The sequence below is a fragment of the Ambystoma mexicanum genome, chromosome 13, assembly GCF_040938575.1.
Source record: "Ambystoma mexicanum isolate Mex_15411 chromosome 13, UKY_AmexF1_1, whole genome shotgun sequence".
NCBI classification, from domain to species: Eukaryota; Metazoa; Chordata; class Amphibia; order Caudata; family Ambystomatidae; genus Ambystoma; species Ambystoma mexicanum.
In genome coordinates, this window is record NC_090938.1 from 31,253,433 (window position 1) to 31,270,639 (window position 17,207).

Sequence of the window (17,207 nt, forward strand, 5' to 3'; positions counted from 1 at the left end):
AGCAATTTTACAATAAAAATGAGCAGGTGGATACAATAAAATAATATACATTACAGTAGAACTCACAGACCAATTAAGGCAGAAGTAAGAAGGTCTTGAGGACAGAACGGAAGGTGGAGTAAGAATGAATAGACCAGAGGAAGAGAAGGAGAGCATTCTAGTAAAGAGCAGCCAGAAGAGAAAAAGAACAGAAACGAGGAAGCACATGGGGGACGAGGCACAGCTAAAAGAAAGTGGGTTTGGGAACTGAAGAGTATGAGAGGGGACATATAAGGAAACAAGAGAGGCAAGGTAGATAGGAGCAACTCCATAAAGAGATTTAAATACGATGCAGAGAAAATTGAATTTAAGCTGAGAATGAAAAGGTAGCCATCGGAGAGAGGCCAAGAAATGGGAAATTAAGTCACAAATAGATAGGGAATACAAGAGATGGATAAAGGAATTGAAACTAGATTTAAGGGGAGCTAGACGGGTGGCAGGAAGACCAATAAGAACAGAACAGTACAATAATAGAGAGAGAATTAAGGAAGAAACTCTCCCTCTAGATCTTTACGTCTGGCACCAACTCTCTGTGTGTCGAGCGTTTCACTGAAAAGAGGGCTGGTGGCCGATCTCTTTCCAGTGCTGGCTCCCTCCTTTGCAACAGCCTCCCCCTTACGCTGCGTCTTGAGCCGGATCTCCTCAAATTCCGGAAGCTCCTCAAGACTTTCCTTTTCACCTCCTCCTTCCCTTCCTCCCTCCATTGCTAATCCCACAATTGCTGAGATTGGTGACCAGGGCCTTTATGTGTCCTTCTGGGTCCTGGCCTCCCACACCCAATCACATTCAGTCTCTGCCCCCTCCCAACACTTGCTTTGGAACCCACTGTCCTATGTCACCATAGGTCTGCACTTACCTATTTATTGGCAGCTGCCACTCCCCAGCACTTACATATCAATTGACAGTCAACCTCTCCCTAGCACTTCCTCCAATGGGCACTTGCATCTGCTGCTCATTCACGAGCTCGGGCTCCGAGTGCCTCCCCTCAGTGCCGCCCCCACCTCCTCTCTCTGCACACTTGCACGTTCTGAAGACTCACAAGGCCTAGTAGGTCTGTCTTTATCCTTCTGTGTTTTAATTGTTTTTCAATCCCATGTTCCCTCCCTGTAGGTGCTTTGAAATACAATTTACTTGCTGTATAAGTGCCTTACAAGTGCACAATAAAATTTAAAATAAAACCATTTTCCGTCTTTCAAACTGTCTGTCCTCTGCATTAATTTAAAGGGTGGGTTGTATTTTGTAGTGTGCTAGAACTGTCTGCTGTGATAATAATAAAGTAGATATTTGTATACAACCTTGACTGGACAGTCCCTTTTATCATTGGGTAACAATTGTATTTTCACTGTGCTGCAACTAACCAACGATCCACAACCTTTAGGAGATGAGCCTGCCATTCTGTCCACGTTACCAAAATTGGACAAGGAGGTTTATAATTTGCTTGTGCTTCCAATCTATTAGGATCCCTTCTGTGTACTAGAGGTGTGGGGCTGATTGATGGTTTAGAAACTGATATTCATCCCTGGACCTCTGGTGCCCGGAAATTGATTTGTCACACTCCTTACCTATTAGTGCAGAGAAAAGGAGTGACATTTGGGGAAGGGAGCATTCGCGAAGCACTATTAGTACTAGGTGTGGGCTCATACGCCTGCCACCCATCATGCCCTAGTCCTTTCCTCACAAGGGAATAAATGACAATTCTGGAGGAAAAGGGTTGGAGCATAGGATTATGGCTTCTCATATATCCCCAAAAGAATTTGATGAGGTTTCAATGAGGTGCTGTAACCACTGAACCCAAAAATGCCCACAACCATGGAGTGTTTTTAAAAGTTGTCCAAATTCAAGTAAGAAAACAGCAGCCAAGAATTATAAAGGGTGCCCTTCCCGGAAGGCAGGGGAATAGCTCAGTCTCCTTGAGTCGATGCTGCTCTCTAAGTCAGAGCAGGAGCGGATGACAGTAGTCATCACAACACGCCATATGGATTTTGAGTGTGCTGCCTTCCTTACTCTGACACTTGCTTAATTGATGTCATTTGATTAAGATACGTACATGCGGCAGATGCATGCAGCAATAAAGGCATGCACAGAGTGCTCCTATAATGGATGAGCCTCCTCTGACTCAAAGGGGAAAGTGACGTACCATAGCAAATCCAACATCTGCCTTCTTCAGTGCTGGTCCATCATTGGTTCCATCGCCAGTGACTGCCACCACCTGCCGAGTCTCCCCCACAGTGCTGTCAATGATTCCTGCAACACAGGAACAAGAGTTACACTGGCCAATCAGTACCAGTACAGAATGCACCGCTATTTAGTCCTACATCCTAAAAAGGGAGAGCCAAGCAAAGAAAACAGCCATAACCATTCACAAAAGCAAATCAGCTTTGCTGATGGTAAAAACGCGCAACCAAACCCTCCCTGAAGACGTGGCATGCTAGCAGAGAAGCCAGAACCATAGCAGCTCTCTTCTCCCACACCCTTTGGCAAAGAAGCAAGACACATGAAGGCAACTCCTTGCCCACACTGGTTTCACTTTTGCTAGGAGAGGACTTCTGAACACAGAGGAAGCAGACACTTGGCACAGATGAGCTGCTGCTAAATAATAATCAGACCGGATAAGCACATTACAAAGAAAAGCAGAATGTACACCGCCGCTGTACATGTGCCAGGTTTTCAGGGCACAATAAGAGGCAGATCACTAGACTTACTGGGGCTAATGTGCAGACTCAGAAAAGGAGACGATAACACAAATAGGGGCATCACATAGGCTCGGGGGAGGGCAGGGTTTTTAAACATATTGCTGCTTCCCCTGTAAGGTTCTGCCTTGCAAATCACATGCTGTGGGCCTGCGCTTTTACTGCAGTAGGGTGGAGGTGACACAGAGTGAAAGTGCGGTCTGTAACCATCGACTCACGCTCCTTACCTTTCACTAGAGTGTGCTTGTCAGTGGGCGAGGAGCGGGCGAGCACACGCAGACTAGGCCACACTTTATCCAGCTTGTCCTGCTCCACCTGCAACACATGTGAATAATTAAACCAAAGCAGGGGGAAGGTGCTGGTCTGGAGCTCAAAACTAGATTTCAAGGTAGTCCGGAGCACACAATGAGCGTGCGCAAAGGGAATCTAGATGGCACGTGGGGGTAGGAGGCTGGCAGGGTGATCAAGACCATGCACCAGGATGATTATTACACACAGCAGGACACACTCTATATGCAATCTTTGCCAATAAAAACCTGGTCACAACATCACCACCCATCCAAATACTATGGAGCAACCACTTCATTATCCCATTCGTGATCCAAATACCATCAAAGCCACCAAAAAAAATTGAAGAATGCCCACCTATTTGAAAGAAAAACTGGAGAACCATCAAGAACAATATCTTTGAGAAGCGACTAGAAATCTCAAAGCCAGCGACCACATCATTGGATGCAAAAGACAAATGAAAAAGCAAACCTAATCCAGGAATGGATTGCAGAAACAATAAATGCCATCTGCCCAGAAAAACGTGTTGTCCCATCAAGAAAAAAAAAAAGCAGTGGCAAAATGGTACACACCCCACCTAAAAGCGATAAAAACAATTAACAGAAAACTAGAACAAGAATGGAGGAACAAACGTGACAAAGAAAAAAGAATAAAATACCTACTACAAATCCCAAATTCTAAAAGCAAAAAAACACTAACGAGCAGATCAAAAAACCACCAACCCTCAAAAAGAACAAAATCACCAGCATACACCGAATCATACAAAGCAGACCAATCGACCATGCAACCCACCAGCTACCACCAAGCCCAGGACCAGCTAACAAAATGTACTGCTTCCAACAGATGTCGAGAGAAAAACTTCTAAGTTTGGTGAAAAAGAGCAACAAGGCAGGTTCTCTGATGGACCCCTGTCCTCCAGACATCTATACTCTATCATCACACAGGACACAGCAGCGGAATACTACCTAAACCTCTTCAATCAATCCCTTTCAACAGGGAAAGTACAAAGAGCTTTCAAAACGGCCTACATCAAACCTCTACTCGAGGACACAACGGGCGATGTGGAAGACCTCGGAAAACACCAGACCAATCTCCAAAATCCCTTACCAGCAAAAATACTAAAGAACTATGTCTACGAACAACTACTGGAGCACGTTGAAAATAACCAACTCCTTGATCGGTGCAAGTAGTATTCAGACCTCTGAGAGGCACTGAAACAGCACTAGTCTCAATATGAGATGACCTAAAGAAGAATGCAGATTCCAACATGGAATCAGCGCTGATATTACTCGATCTCTCAGCTGTCTTCGTCACAGTCAACCACAACATCCTAATAAATCGCATCAAAGAAATAGGGCTCACTGACGCAGCACTGATCTGGTTTCAATTATTCCTCGCGGGAAGGACAGAAACAATCTGGTTAAAGCGTTTCAAATCCACACCACAGGGTTTCTCCTGTGGAGAACCACAAGGCTCTTTACTATCCCCGCTTCTTTTCAACATCTACATGACATGGATAATCAACCTCATCAAAAGGCATGGACTAACATGCTTCAACTACGCAGACGATACACAAATCATCTTCAAATTCAGGGACATATAAGATGAGAACGCACCCCTAGGAGAGTGTCTCAAGGAGCTCTACCAATGGATGAACATTAATTAGTTTGCTTTATTTATTCACAGAGCGCACCTAACCATGAGGTATCTGTGCGCTTAAGCTTAATCAATAGGCAGCGGTTACAGAAACAAAAGCAAAAAGCGTTAGACTTGTGTTACAAATCAAGTCAGTCAACTAGACAGGTACAGTTTGTACAATGTGGGTTAAGATATAATTAGTATGATGCAAAGAGCGATAATAATACAGTTAATATGATACATGTAGAAATAACAGTGTTACATGACAAGGCACTATATCACATGGCGTGAGCGAAGAGCCAATCTTTTGCTTCTTTTCTGAAGGTCCAAAAGGATGGTCCAGCTTGGAGTGCTGTGGGCATAGAGTTCCAGAGTTTAGCTGCTAGAACCGGGAAGCTAGATCCACCGCATTTTTCTAATTTGTATTTAGGAATGTTGAGACAATGTAGGTACTTAGACCTAGTGGGTCTAGTAGATTGGTTCCTGGTGAATTTGTCAACCAGGTATTTACGTGCGGTGTTATGCAGGCATTTGTGCGTGAATACTAGAGTATGAAATGAGATCTCGCACTGGGAGCCACTGTAAATCGCGTCTAATTGCTGAGACATAGTTGGTGCAAGGGATATTGAGGGCAGATCAGAGTGCATTATTTTGGAGCGCTTGTAATTTGTTCAAATTCCGTTGGTTGGAGCCTATGTATAAGGTGTTACAACAGTCTAACTTGGAGAGAATCAGGGCTCTGGCTAGGATAATGCAGCAACTGTAAAAGAGAAATGGTTTGCAGGCGTTAATCAGTTTAGAAGTGTATGCGGTAGCTGATGCAGTTGCGTTGACTTGCTTAGTGAGGGAGAGGGTGGAATCCAGGTAAATGCCTAGAGTTTTGACCTCACTAGAGACTTTCATGATGTTCCAATCAATGGTGAAGGATTTGTAAAGGGTGTCTAGCTTGTTTAGATGGGGCTGCGAGCCTATGAGAAGAAGCTTGGTCTTATCTTTCAGGCATAGGCTGTGGTTGGCCATCTATGCCTGAATGTGTCGATAGATCTTGTTGATCATTTCGGAATCTTTATCGTAGCAGCCCGTAAGCGTGATGAGGATTTGGGTTTTATCTGCATAATTAGTGCAGGTGACACCCAAGACGTCTAGGTGGTCGAACAGGAGCTTCGTAAAGATGTTGTATAAGGTGGGGGATACACAGGAGCCTTGTGGGACTCAGCAGGAGATAGGTACTGGTTTGGCTGAGGTCGCGGGTGCGAAGACTCTCATATTCCTGTTTGCTAAGAAGGATTGATCCATGCAGCACCGTTTGGGGAGAAGGAGGCCGCTGAGGTTAGTTGTTTGGTGAGTACATTGTGGTCGACTAAATCAAAAGCGGCCGAGAGGTCCAGCAGCAGGAGGATGGCCAGTTTGCCTTTACCTTTAGATTCATCCATTTCGATTTTCAGATCGAGGAGGGCAGTTTCAGTGCCATGCCTAGGTCTGAATCCAGATTGGCCGAGGCCGAGACTGTTGTTGTCCTCCAGGTGCTTTTGGATTTGGAGACATGCTGCTCGGTCCAGGATTTTCAGGAGAAATGGAACTGTTATGGGTCTGTAATTGGTAGTGATATTTGGGTCCAGGTTCATTTTTTTTTTAGAAGAGGCATGATTGTTTGGGACTGTGCAGGATTGAAAGGATGCGTTGATCGGGGAACTGATTAACAGCGCAAAATCCTTTGCTCCTTCCTTTTTGATAGTCGCTGGGCAGATGTCCCCCTGACATTTAGAGAGTTTAAAGCTGGCTATGATATCTTTTACCTCCTTGGTGGATTCCGGGGAGAATTGGGCGGTAGGATGTGTGGCTCGCTGAGATTGTTGCTCAGGTCGAACTTTGCTTTTTGGCTTATATTTTGGATTGTGACAGAGCTATTTTGTCCAGTGAGGCTTTTTGGATTTTGGAATACACCATGTGGCATTTTTGGTGCAAGATTCAGAATGTGCAACAAGTTAAAAGACATGATTTAGCGTTTTGGATTCTAACGTTGCAAGTCTCTCTTTTGGTATTTAAGATGGCGGATTTGTATAGGGAGGCCGCAGCTGTGAACTTTTACTTGTTTAGGTCAGAGGGTAGTTTTTTTTCCAAAGGGCTTCAGTGGATCTTTTGACACTGCGTAAGGTTTTTAAATCAGCGGAAAATCATTTGTTTAGAAGGGCTATAGGTTTGGCTTTTCTTATTTTTAACGGAGCGATTTTGTTTAAAGCCTGTAGTAAGGTATGGTTGTACAAGTTCACGAGCATAGAAGGGTCCTTGTCTGAACCATTAGCCGGGTTGGTGATGGGTAGTAGTAATGGAAGACTATCTGCAGTGATGTTCCGAATATTTCTAGACAAGACTTGCGGGGCTAAGATGACATTGGATTTTGGAGGCAAGCTGTCTTGAATGGTAAAGGAGATGCAGTGGTGGTCTGACCAAGCCCAGGGTGAATGAACTTAATAAATCCTGACATAACTGAAATCATGATTACACCGGAAGAACGAGGGAACGACCAGCACATACCATGGCCAATAGTGCTGGGAAACCAACTGACTATCCAAAACTGCAAAAAACCTTGGAATCCTTATGGGTAACGAGTGAACGCTTGAACCCCAAGTGAATGTGTTAGGAAGAATTCTCAGAAATGTGCTAATTCTCTTCTACCTTAGAGACCCCCCAGCACTTTTGCTGGGCTTAAGGACTTTTAAAGTTAAATCCTGGAGAGAGAGACCATTTTCCCCACTCTCTCATGTATTTTTCTTTACTCTGATATCTTGGTTTCTTTTGGTTTTGGGGTCTGACAAACTCCATAGGCATCATCCTTTTACATTGTGCCATACGGCACCTTTAGTGCAATGACACAGGGAAGTCTTTTAGATTTCCCAAAGGTTTAAATACCTTCTCTTGGTTAAACTACTGCTTCCAAGAGCAGTAAAGTGAAATTGACTTTACTTACATTGTAACTTTCTAGACCCAGCACACCCTATCTTACAATAGAGTATAAGTATGCCCTTTGTCTAGTTTCTCAAGAAACATTTTTGTGTTGACTTTTTACTACCATTTTGTGTTTTTACTGCAAGCTGCAATTGCAGCCCCAGTAAAGCACCCATGGGTGCCAATTTTGTCAAATTGGCCCTGGTTTTCTTTTTTCGCCATTTCTTGTTGGAATGGTCCTTCTTGAGATTTACTCTGCACGCCAAGCCAGGTTTGGTCCCTTTGTTCTTTTTGTCTTTGGCGGGTTTCACTGCTGAAGCCCGCCTCTGGCTCCAGTGTGTCTGGCAGGGGCAGGAAGTAAGGGAGGTGCCGGAAACTTCCTGTACTTAATCTCCTAGGAGACAGGAATGCACCCAAAAGGTGATTGGCCGGCTTCCTGTCCTTGAAGGACAGCCACCCTGCTGTGTGAGTGACAACTAGGCTGCAAATGAATGGGAGAAACCTGCATAAAAGGCGAGGTTTTTGGCTCTGAAGGCAGAATCGACCACTGGAACAAAGGAATCCGAAGAAGAACTAGAAGAGATGACTGCTGAAACTCCTGGACCGTTGGTTCGCCGTTGAAGCCCTGCTGCTGTGCTGAAACTTCAAATTCGTCTCGACTAGAGAAGCCCGGCTAAAGGACGACTTCTCCCCTTGGGTTGGTGGGACCAATGAACCCAAAGCGTACTCGTCTGGACATCCTCCCGGAGCTGGCTTTACTTCCACTGCTGCTGCAGGAACCAATCATCAGGGAGAGGAACACCAGAATAGAGTGTCTAATTTTTTAAGTTGGCCAAGTGCTCTAGGAAGATCCTCCGGACTCCCAGGAAGCAGGACTGACCGAGCCTGAGCCACCTCAGAGTGCTGGACCCCAGATGCAAGGAAAGCCCATCTCGACAGCCAGGAACCGTGGTGGTGCTATTTGCGAGACACGCGAGGAGCTGAAACCGCAAAGTGCAGTTGATCTGAAGTTTGCCCATTGCTGACACTGACTTTCCCTTCGTAGTGCAGGAGTCCCCAGACGTCCTCCCTCTTGTCCCCACGACTGAGGCCAAGGAACAAAGGATCTGCAGACCTACACAGGAACCAAAGTGCAACTGGAAGCAGTTTTATTCTAACCAAAGGTACTGTAAACCTTAACCAAAGGTACTGTAAACCTAAGAGGACATACCTATTGTAGTGTAGCCTGCTGGTCTCAGTTGAGACGTGTCACGGTTGTCCTTTTGCCCAGTTGCTTGCAGCTCTGCCCCTCACAAGCCTGAATAGCTTGTGGCCCTTCTGTGATTCTATTTCTACAAACGTTTCTAAAAACATTGTGCAAGACTTTTACTCACCTGCAAGATGATCTTCAGCGCTCCCCAAGACATTGTTCACTCAATATTGGCTGTCATGGCACCCTGAGTGACTTTTCTACCTCTGACTTGGTGCCTTTGCCTTTCCCCCAGGAAAGGGTTAGTTTACTGTGCATTGGAGGGTTTTAAAAGTACTTACCAGTATCTGAATGACGGGTTAACCTTTGTTTTATTCCTCTATTTAATCTTTTGCACCAAACTCAGTATTGCTCTGAATGTGCCAATGATAAATCAATGTCCAGTGTCCTGGCTATTTAAGTCACCTGAGGGTGTAGGAAGCGTCTGTGTTCCATCCCCAATCAGTATAACCTGATTCAGAGAAACTAAGTGTGTGTCTTGAAGTATATTTTAAAGTATTACATGTGTTGCTCCCTTCTGAAGGCTTAGATAACTGACTGATATTTACATTAATAATTGTTTAATCAAGAAACCTTGTGTACAAGTGTTTATTTGAATAACTGTCGCTGTGAAACTCTGTGTCTGTGGGTTAACTATTGCCACGAGGACAAGACTGGTGCAGTCAATAATCTGAAAATGCTTCTTCCTCCTACAAATGATAAAAAAGATCCTACCATTTCTCTCCTTAACGCACAAAACACTGGCCATCATATCCCTCATTATGTCCAGGATTGAATATGCTAACAGCATATACCTCAGAATGCCAGAATACCTCATGAGAAAACTACAACTAATACAAAATGCGGCAGCCGGACTACTCCTCAAACTCAGCAGAATAGATCACATCACACCAGCGCTCAGGATGCTATATTGGCTCCCAGTCAAAAGAGAATCTCCTTCAAAGCCCTGTGCATAATGCACAGAGCAATACACAGCCAGGGAGCAGACTTTATCCAAAGAAATTCTTCATCTACAAACCAGGTAGAAACCGGAGATCCTGCAACAACAACCGTCTTGCTTGAACCCAAATGGTATTGGAAGCAAACAATGGACGGCTCAGCATTCTCCTGCTTAGTCGCGAATCTATGGAACTCCATTCCGAGAGAAATTCCATGGAGGATCATACAATATTCAGGAAACTGCTGAAACCCTGTCTCTTCAACTCTGAACACAACAAAGCTGACTGAATGACGAACGCACACCTCACAATCAACCAAGCACGGGAAAAAAGAGAAGTAACCAAGAAAAACAATATTGAGGATAGGACCGGAAAAAGAAGCACCCCACACCTCCCTGGCCAACATAGAGCTCCGGAAAAAGAGAGGGTGATCAGCCAAAAATGATAGGGCCAAGGAAGTAGGCCAAGGAAAATCCAGGGATGGGAAAGGGAGGGTCACCCCCAGGCATGCCATGAATAAGGGCAACAAGAGGGAACTGGACCCAACACTAACCACGGTCCTACTAGAACTTAAACCCCCAAGGCAAACAAGTTAAAGAACTCCATGCCCGGCTGATCACTCGCTGGGCCAGGAATGGGCATCTTGTCAGAAATAGGGACTGCACTCAGAATTCAGGCAACAGGCAGTGCAGCAAAGTAGCGCAAGAACCCTTCACCCATAGGCAACTTTACTGATACAACAGAGGTATCGAGGATATAACTAATAAACCTGAAAAGCTGAAGATCAGCCACGGCCACCAACAACCCAAACTGTTACAAACTGTTACTAACAATCAACCCTCTGCATGCACCTCTCACATACTGCACTAAAACAACCAGAGCGCCTCAGCACAGCAAATCGCATACAATTCACAACACTGTAACAAGACATATCACACACAACCTTGCACAACACCACATGACGTCCGCCTCAGGAATCTCGCACCCAAGCTCAGTGAACGGTACATCCAAAACAGAAGCTGCCAAAAGTACATCAAAGCTCCCTTACTATTTCTCCTGCTCCTCCCACTAATGTAACCCTTCTTTTTTGCACAGAACCGCCAGAGCGCTGAGGGACAATGGCAAGTGGCACCTGTGCGCGGTATAAAAACCTTTAACATTAACAAGTCCCCAAAGTGGGGTGAAGAAATTAGGCTCAAGCACATGTGGTTTGGGAGGCTCAGGCACTTAGCGAGGGAAAAGGGGACAATCAGGCTCATACAGATGAGGAGGGGTATCATCAAGCCCAGACACACAGACAGGGGCGCGGGGGAACAGGCTCAAACACATTCAGGGTTGGGGGGTGTGCACATGCCCAGGCCAGTGGCAGAGGGGCAATAGCCACATGGGGGTGGGTGGGGTAGTCGCTTACGCAAGGGTAGTCGCTTATGTGGGGGGTAGACAGATCACCCACACTCTTAGGGGAACAAGTTTACATTGAGGGGGGAAATCACACGCCCAGGAGTAGGAAAGGTGTACACCAGCAAGTTGGACAGTCGCACACTCAGGGGCAGAGCAGTCACATTGTGCAGCAGCACCTTGAAAGTTATCTCATGCGCAGGATGGAATTACCATAGTAAATTACCTCTGAGTCCAATAACCAGACAGACTCGAAGAATATGGCAATGATCTACTTTATTGTCTGCTCAAATAAAGAAGGGAAACCTGGTGACCACACAAAATGCAGCTCACACACGCTTGGTTACTTTTTTCTTACACAAAGAACTTTATACTTTGATGGACGTCAGCTATGACATCATCCTACATGGCAAACAGTAAAACCTATCGAGGGGAGGGATTGGTTAGGGGAGCATATATACTTATAGTATATATGTGTTAATAACATGACTGGCTGCTCCTTATCTAGTAGGCACGCCTCGAAACATGTATAATACTGATTATGAAAAATAACACAGTGGATTGGCTATTGATTTCACCTGTTTTTAAAAAGCACTGTCACCGTATTTAAAAAAAACCTAAAATTGCTCTTTGAAACCTAGGCCTTTCTCCCTCTATTCAGGACTCTCAAACCTAGGTGGGATTTCACCTGTTTTTAAAAAAGCACTGTCACCGTATTAAAAAAATTGCTCTGTGAAACCTAAGCCTTTTTCCCTCTATTCAGGACTCTCAAACCTAGGTGGGATTTCACCTGTTTTTAAAAAAGCACCGTCAACGTATTAAAAAAATTGCTCTGTGAAACCTAGGCCTTTCTCCCTCTATTCAGGACTCTCAAACCTAAGTGGGATTTCACCTGCCTTTAGGTATGTAAGTCTGAGTGCTGGCATCCTGGCACACTGCTCTATGCCCTGCCTCTCACTCCCGGCTTGCCGACTCTAGCGTCCCCTCCAGTACCTTCACCTCTCTCCTTCCAACCTACTCTATGGTGCTCTCTGTCTCTCCTAACTTCTCCAACTGCTTCTCTATTGATTATCCTGCCCTCCTCACCAAATCTGGTAGGAAGAAGTTTAAAAAGGACATCCTGGTCTCCAACCCAGGCTTCCCTATCACCGACACCTAGACCATTGCCTCCTATAAGGAAACTCTCACCGACATCCTCTGTCTTTCCTTCACCAGAACAATGAACCCTTCATATGGCCTCTGTGCTCTCCCCTTTCTCCCATTAATGGTGGCACCCGTTGGGACGCCCTTCTGGCCCCCTTCCATACCTCTAAGGTCATCATTAATGTTTATTTGAATGGGACCGTCTTGGTCCAAGGCCCTCAGGCATAACTTCACCTCTTTGATCGAAGCTTTCCGCGCCTCATCAATTTCCTTTCTTCTCCTGCTGTCCCATCCTCCCTTTCTGTGGCTACCTCGCCTCCCTCTTCTGCCTCCAGCTTGGCTACCTTGCCTTCACCTTCTCTCTCTGCCCCCTCTCGGGATCCTTCCTTCTGCACCTCCGAAGGACGTACCTCTGAGCTGTACCCCTCCTCAGAAGTCCTTCAAGGATAGCAACCTTCTGCATATTGCCACTCTAAACTCTCGCTCTGCTGTCAAACACTCCTCTGATATCTGCTGCCTCCTGGAAGAACTTGACCTCGATGTCCTCGGTCTCACCGAGACATTGTTTACGGCCAGTTCTGTCACTAGCTTTGACATGCTCCTACCTCATGGCTACAACATCCTCTCCGCGCCTAGGCCCAACCGCCCTGGAGGTGGTGTTGCCCTGATCTTCCCTGAGTGAATTCCTGCCTCTGTCACTCCCACGCAGGTCTATTCCTCCTTTGAATTCCTCATCTGCAGGCTCTCTCTCCCCCCTAGCCATTCCCTTACTGTGGCTATCATTTATCGGCCACCTGGTCAGATCTCCTCCTTCCTCTCTGAGTGGGCAGACCTCTCCTCCTCACTCCTGGCCTCAACCACTCAACTCCTCCTTCTTGGAGACTTCAACATCCACCTGGATGCCTCCTGTCCTCCCTCTGGACTCTTTTGCGACCATTGCGACTCTCTCTCACTCACTATTCTCCCATCTGGCCCAATTCATTCTGCAGGACACACTCTAGATGTCCTGATCTCCTCAGACCTTCCCCTCTCTGTCCCTCTCTCCACTCCTCTCTCCTGGAGCAATCACTTTCTCCTCTCCTCCCACCTCACCCTCCCTACCATCCCCTCCGGGCCAAGCCGCCTCCAGCACTGCCACCCACCTTCTGGGTCATCCGACCCATGAAGTGCGTGTCAGTTGAGGCTTTCGCCGCCACCTTCTCACCTCCTCCTCCCCCTTTGGCTGACTCTCACCCTGACACAGCCCTCTCCATGCTCCACTCTGCTATATCTGATACTCTCAATATCCTTGCCCCTGTCATGAGAATCCACCTGAAGTCCAAAGCCAAGTGCAACTCATGGTACGACTCAGACCTCGTCACCCAAAAAACGCAAGTGCAGGGTGGCCGAGAGGAAATGGCGTGCTTCGTGTACATCCTGTGACAAACTGGCCTGCCGCCTGCTCCAAAGACAATACCGGCTCTCTGTCCAAACCAAGAAGAGAGCCCATATCCAAGCCCGCATCTCTGTGGCATCAAACAACTCGGTCGAACTCTCAAATCTGCAAGGAACTGGCCAATCCTGCTGCAGTCTCTACCTCCCCTGTCCCCTCCCAGACCCTCTGTAAGGCACTGACTTCTCACTTCATCTCTAAAACTCAGGACATCCTGTCCTCTCTCTCTCCTCCTATCCCCTGCCTCCTCCCACTCTCTGCTCCTCCCCTGGCCTCTCTGCAGCCACCTCACCTCCCTCCTTCTCTGTCTTTCCCCTGTTCTCCTTAGACAAGGTTTCTAGACAAGTCCGATCTATGAAAGTGTCGTCGAAACAGGTTCACCCCCTGTTCCTCCAAAACTATCAAGGACCACATCAACTCCCTGGCTCCTGCCCTGGCTGATTTCTGCAATCACTCCTTCACCACTGGAGTCTTCCCATCCCCCCTGAAGGACTCCCATGTGCACCCTCTTCTCAAGCTCCTGGAGAAACTGGCAATCTCCCAGCTCAATCTCCACACTGAATCTGTTGGTTGTCTTCATGACCATCAGTCTGGCTTCAGAGCTGCCAGAAGCACGGAAACTGCTCTTCTGAAAATCCGTGAAGACCTGCTCTCCAACCTTGACTCTAACACCCCTTGTGTTCTCATATTACTTGATCTCTCCTCTGTCTTTGACACTGTCAACCATGCCATCCTGCTCAACCGTCTACGTAATAACCTGGGTATCACTGGTCAGGCTCTGGCGTGGCTGACTTCCTTCCTCTCTGACCGACCCTCCCAGGTCCAACTTGGGTCTTTCCTCTCCTATATCTTTGTCTCTACCTGTGGTGCCCCCCAGGGATCTAACCTCTCTTCCTGGTTGTTCAACCAATACCTGGCACTCCTTGCCCACCGCATTGCCGCTCTCTGCCCCAACTTTCAGTGCTATGCGGACGATACTCTACTCATTTTCAGGCTACCCTCGGCCTCCGCCTCTCCTTCCCTCATCTCTGACTGTCTGCCTGCCATCTAGGAGTGGTGTGCCGCCAATGACCTCTGCCTTAATGCCAGTAAGGCTGCAGCTCTCTGGCCAGCCTCTCTTGGCTCTCTTCTCGCTCCCACCTGCATGGCTAAAAATCTCGGGTCATCTTCGATTCCACAATCTCCTTCCCTCCTCACATCTCTGATGTCTCTAAGAAGTCTCTTTACCAGCTGCACCTCCTCACAGGTATTCTTCCTTTCCTCTCCTTCCATCAGAAGCTCACTGTCTCCAGAGCCCTGGTTCTCTCTAAGCTGGACTATTGTAACAGCCTCTATCTAAATCGGCCGGCCTCTACTCTCCGCCCTCTGCAACTTATCCAGAACAGGACTGCAGGACTTGTCCTTGGCCTCAAGCCCAGGGATCGGATCTCTCCAGGACTGATATCTCTGCACTGGCTCCCAGTGGCTGCAAGGATTAACTTCAAAACCCTATGCATTGTCCACAAGGCCTTCTGGGACTAGGGGCCGAAAATCCTTCAACTCTCTCTTCCTAAATATCTTCCTTCTCGACCTCTTCGCTCTTCCTGCTCCAACTCCCTCAAGGTCAGTCGCTTCCCCCAAACAACGAGTTGGTGGTAGATCTCTCTCTTCGGCAGGGGCCTCCCTCTGGAACAGCCTTCCTGCCTCCCTGAAACTTGAGGAGAACCATCTCCGGTTCCGGAAGCACCTCAAAACCTTCCTCTTTACTTCTGCTTTCACTCCCCCTCTCCCCTGTTGATTTTCCTGACAGATACTGCACTGTATGCCTGGCCTCCCTTCTGATCTTGGGCCCGGGCCCAGGCCCGCCAGTTGCCCACATGTACTGCCTCCCTGGCAATCCCCTGCACTTGGGGACTGTTTCTCTGTATCCTTACAGCCCCGCTACCAGCACTTATGTTCTGCACTTTCCATACACTGCCACCTGCTGGCCGTTTTATTTATCTTATTTTATTGTACTATCCCTTGTACTGCACTTCCCACCCCTCCCCCCCCCCGCACTTTTCCCTTTCCCCTTCCCATGCACTTGTGCGATCTGAATGTCACCTGGCCTAGTAGGATCGCTGTCTGTCTTCCCTTTGTTCCCCCTCCCTTGCCTCGTCGCGCCTTGAAACACTTCTGTATAGGCGAGTTATAAATACCATATCATATCATTGCAACACTGTATAGATTGCCGCTACATTGCCACTCATGATCGGTTGGCATACTCTCCCAACCTTGGACATTCGGCTCGCTAGCAGCATGTGAACAGAATGAAACCCAGGTGCAGAGAATAACATCAGACCACTGCCCACATTTGTCTATTAGCCTACCATCTCTCATCAGTAAGACCATGAGCCAAGGCTTCTTTGTAGTTGACCTTGTTGACTGTTTTCTTCTCTGGGATTTTTATGGGATTCAGGGTAAACCATTAGCTTCGTCTGAGGCTTAATGAATATACCTTGTTTTCGAGTCCTGCACCACATGTCAGTAAATCACAAATTTGTCTATTTCGAGCTGTTATTTACTGCTAGTTGATTTAATTATGCTTGGTGCAATTACTCCTCTTTTCCCCTGGAAACTTGGTTGCTCCATCTTACTTGTGCTTTCTGCACTCTTGATTGTCCAATACTTGGCACTTGCATATGTTTCGGCTTCTGCTTAATCTAAGAGAAGAACAAGTTACTTCTTACCTTGTAACGTTCTTTCGATGGGATGTTCCTCCGACGTATTCCTTATCTTTGATAGATCATCTCCCAGCTTGCTAGCCTCGGACATTTTTTTTCAGTAGAGGGTGCTGCGCGTCGACGTCCCTCGACGGCCTCCGTATCGGCGCCGACGTCACCACGCGTATAAATAGACTTGCGCAGCGTCTGTTGCTAAGTTCCGTTTTGACGTTAACAGTTGTTTTACATGAATTGGTTATTGACCTTAAAGGAGCGTAAGCTGCAACCAGAAGGGAAGTATTACTGCGGGGATGGATGGGGGGGGGCGATAAGGAATACGTCGGAGGAACATTCCATCGAAAGAACGCTACAAGGTAAGAAGTAACTTGTTCTTCGAAGGGATTGTGTCCTCCTATGTATTCCTTATCTTTGATAGACCCCCATAGCAGTGGTGTGTAATTGGAGGTGGGAGTAAAAAGCCATGTTTCCTTTTAGGAATGAACCAAATGTAATATGGCTTTGCCAAACCTAGTCTCTTGACTAGAGTAGGAATCCAGGTTGTAAAATCTTGTGAAGGTATGTGCGGACGACCATGTGGCAGCCGCACATATGTCTCGAACCGGAACCCCTTTTTGGAGGGCCGAGGAGGCTGCTATACCCCTGGTTGAATGAGCCCTAAAATTTTGAGGAGGCTCTTTCTCTGCCAGTTTGTAACATTCCAGGATGGCCAAAATAATCCATCTGGAATTGGTTTGTTTTGTTATC

The 17,207-nt window shown here is 46.8% G+C and overlaps 1 protein-coding gene across 5 annotated transcripts in view; it reads right to left on the bottom strand.

Moving 5' to 3' along the window:
• The window catches only part of ATP2B4 (ATPase plasma membrane Ca2+ transporting 4), an 803,527-nt gene that overhangs the window by 139,239 nt on the left and 647,081 nt on the right, over positions 1–17,207 (bottom strand). For all 5 annotated transcript variants that reach the window (XM_069633088.1, XM_069633085.1, XM_069633084.1 and 2 more), the window contains 2 exons: positions 2,957–3,044; positions 2,177–2,283 (listed from right to left, as the gene is read on the bottom strand). In XM_069633088.1, the coding sequence (XP_069489189.1) occupies positions 2,177–2,283; positions 2,957–3,044 (195 nt within the window). The remainder of the gene's footprint in view (positions 1–2,176; positions 2,284–2,956; positions 3,045–17,207) is intronic.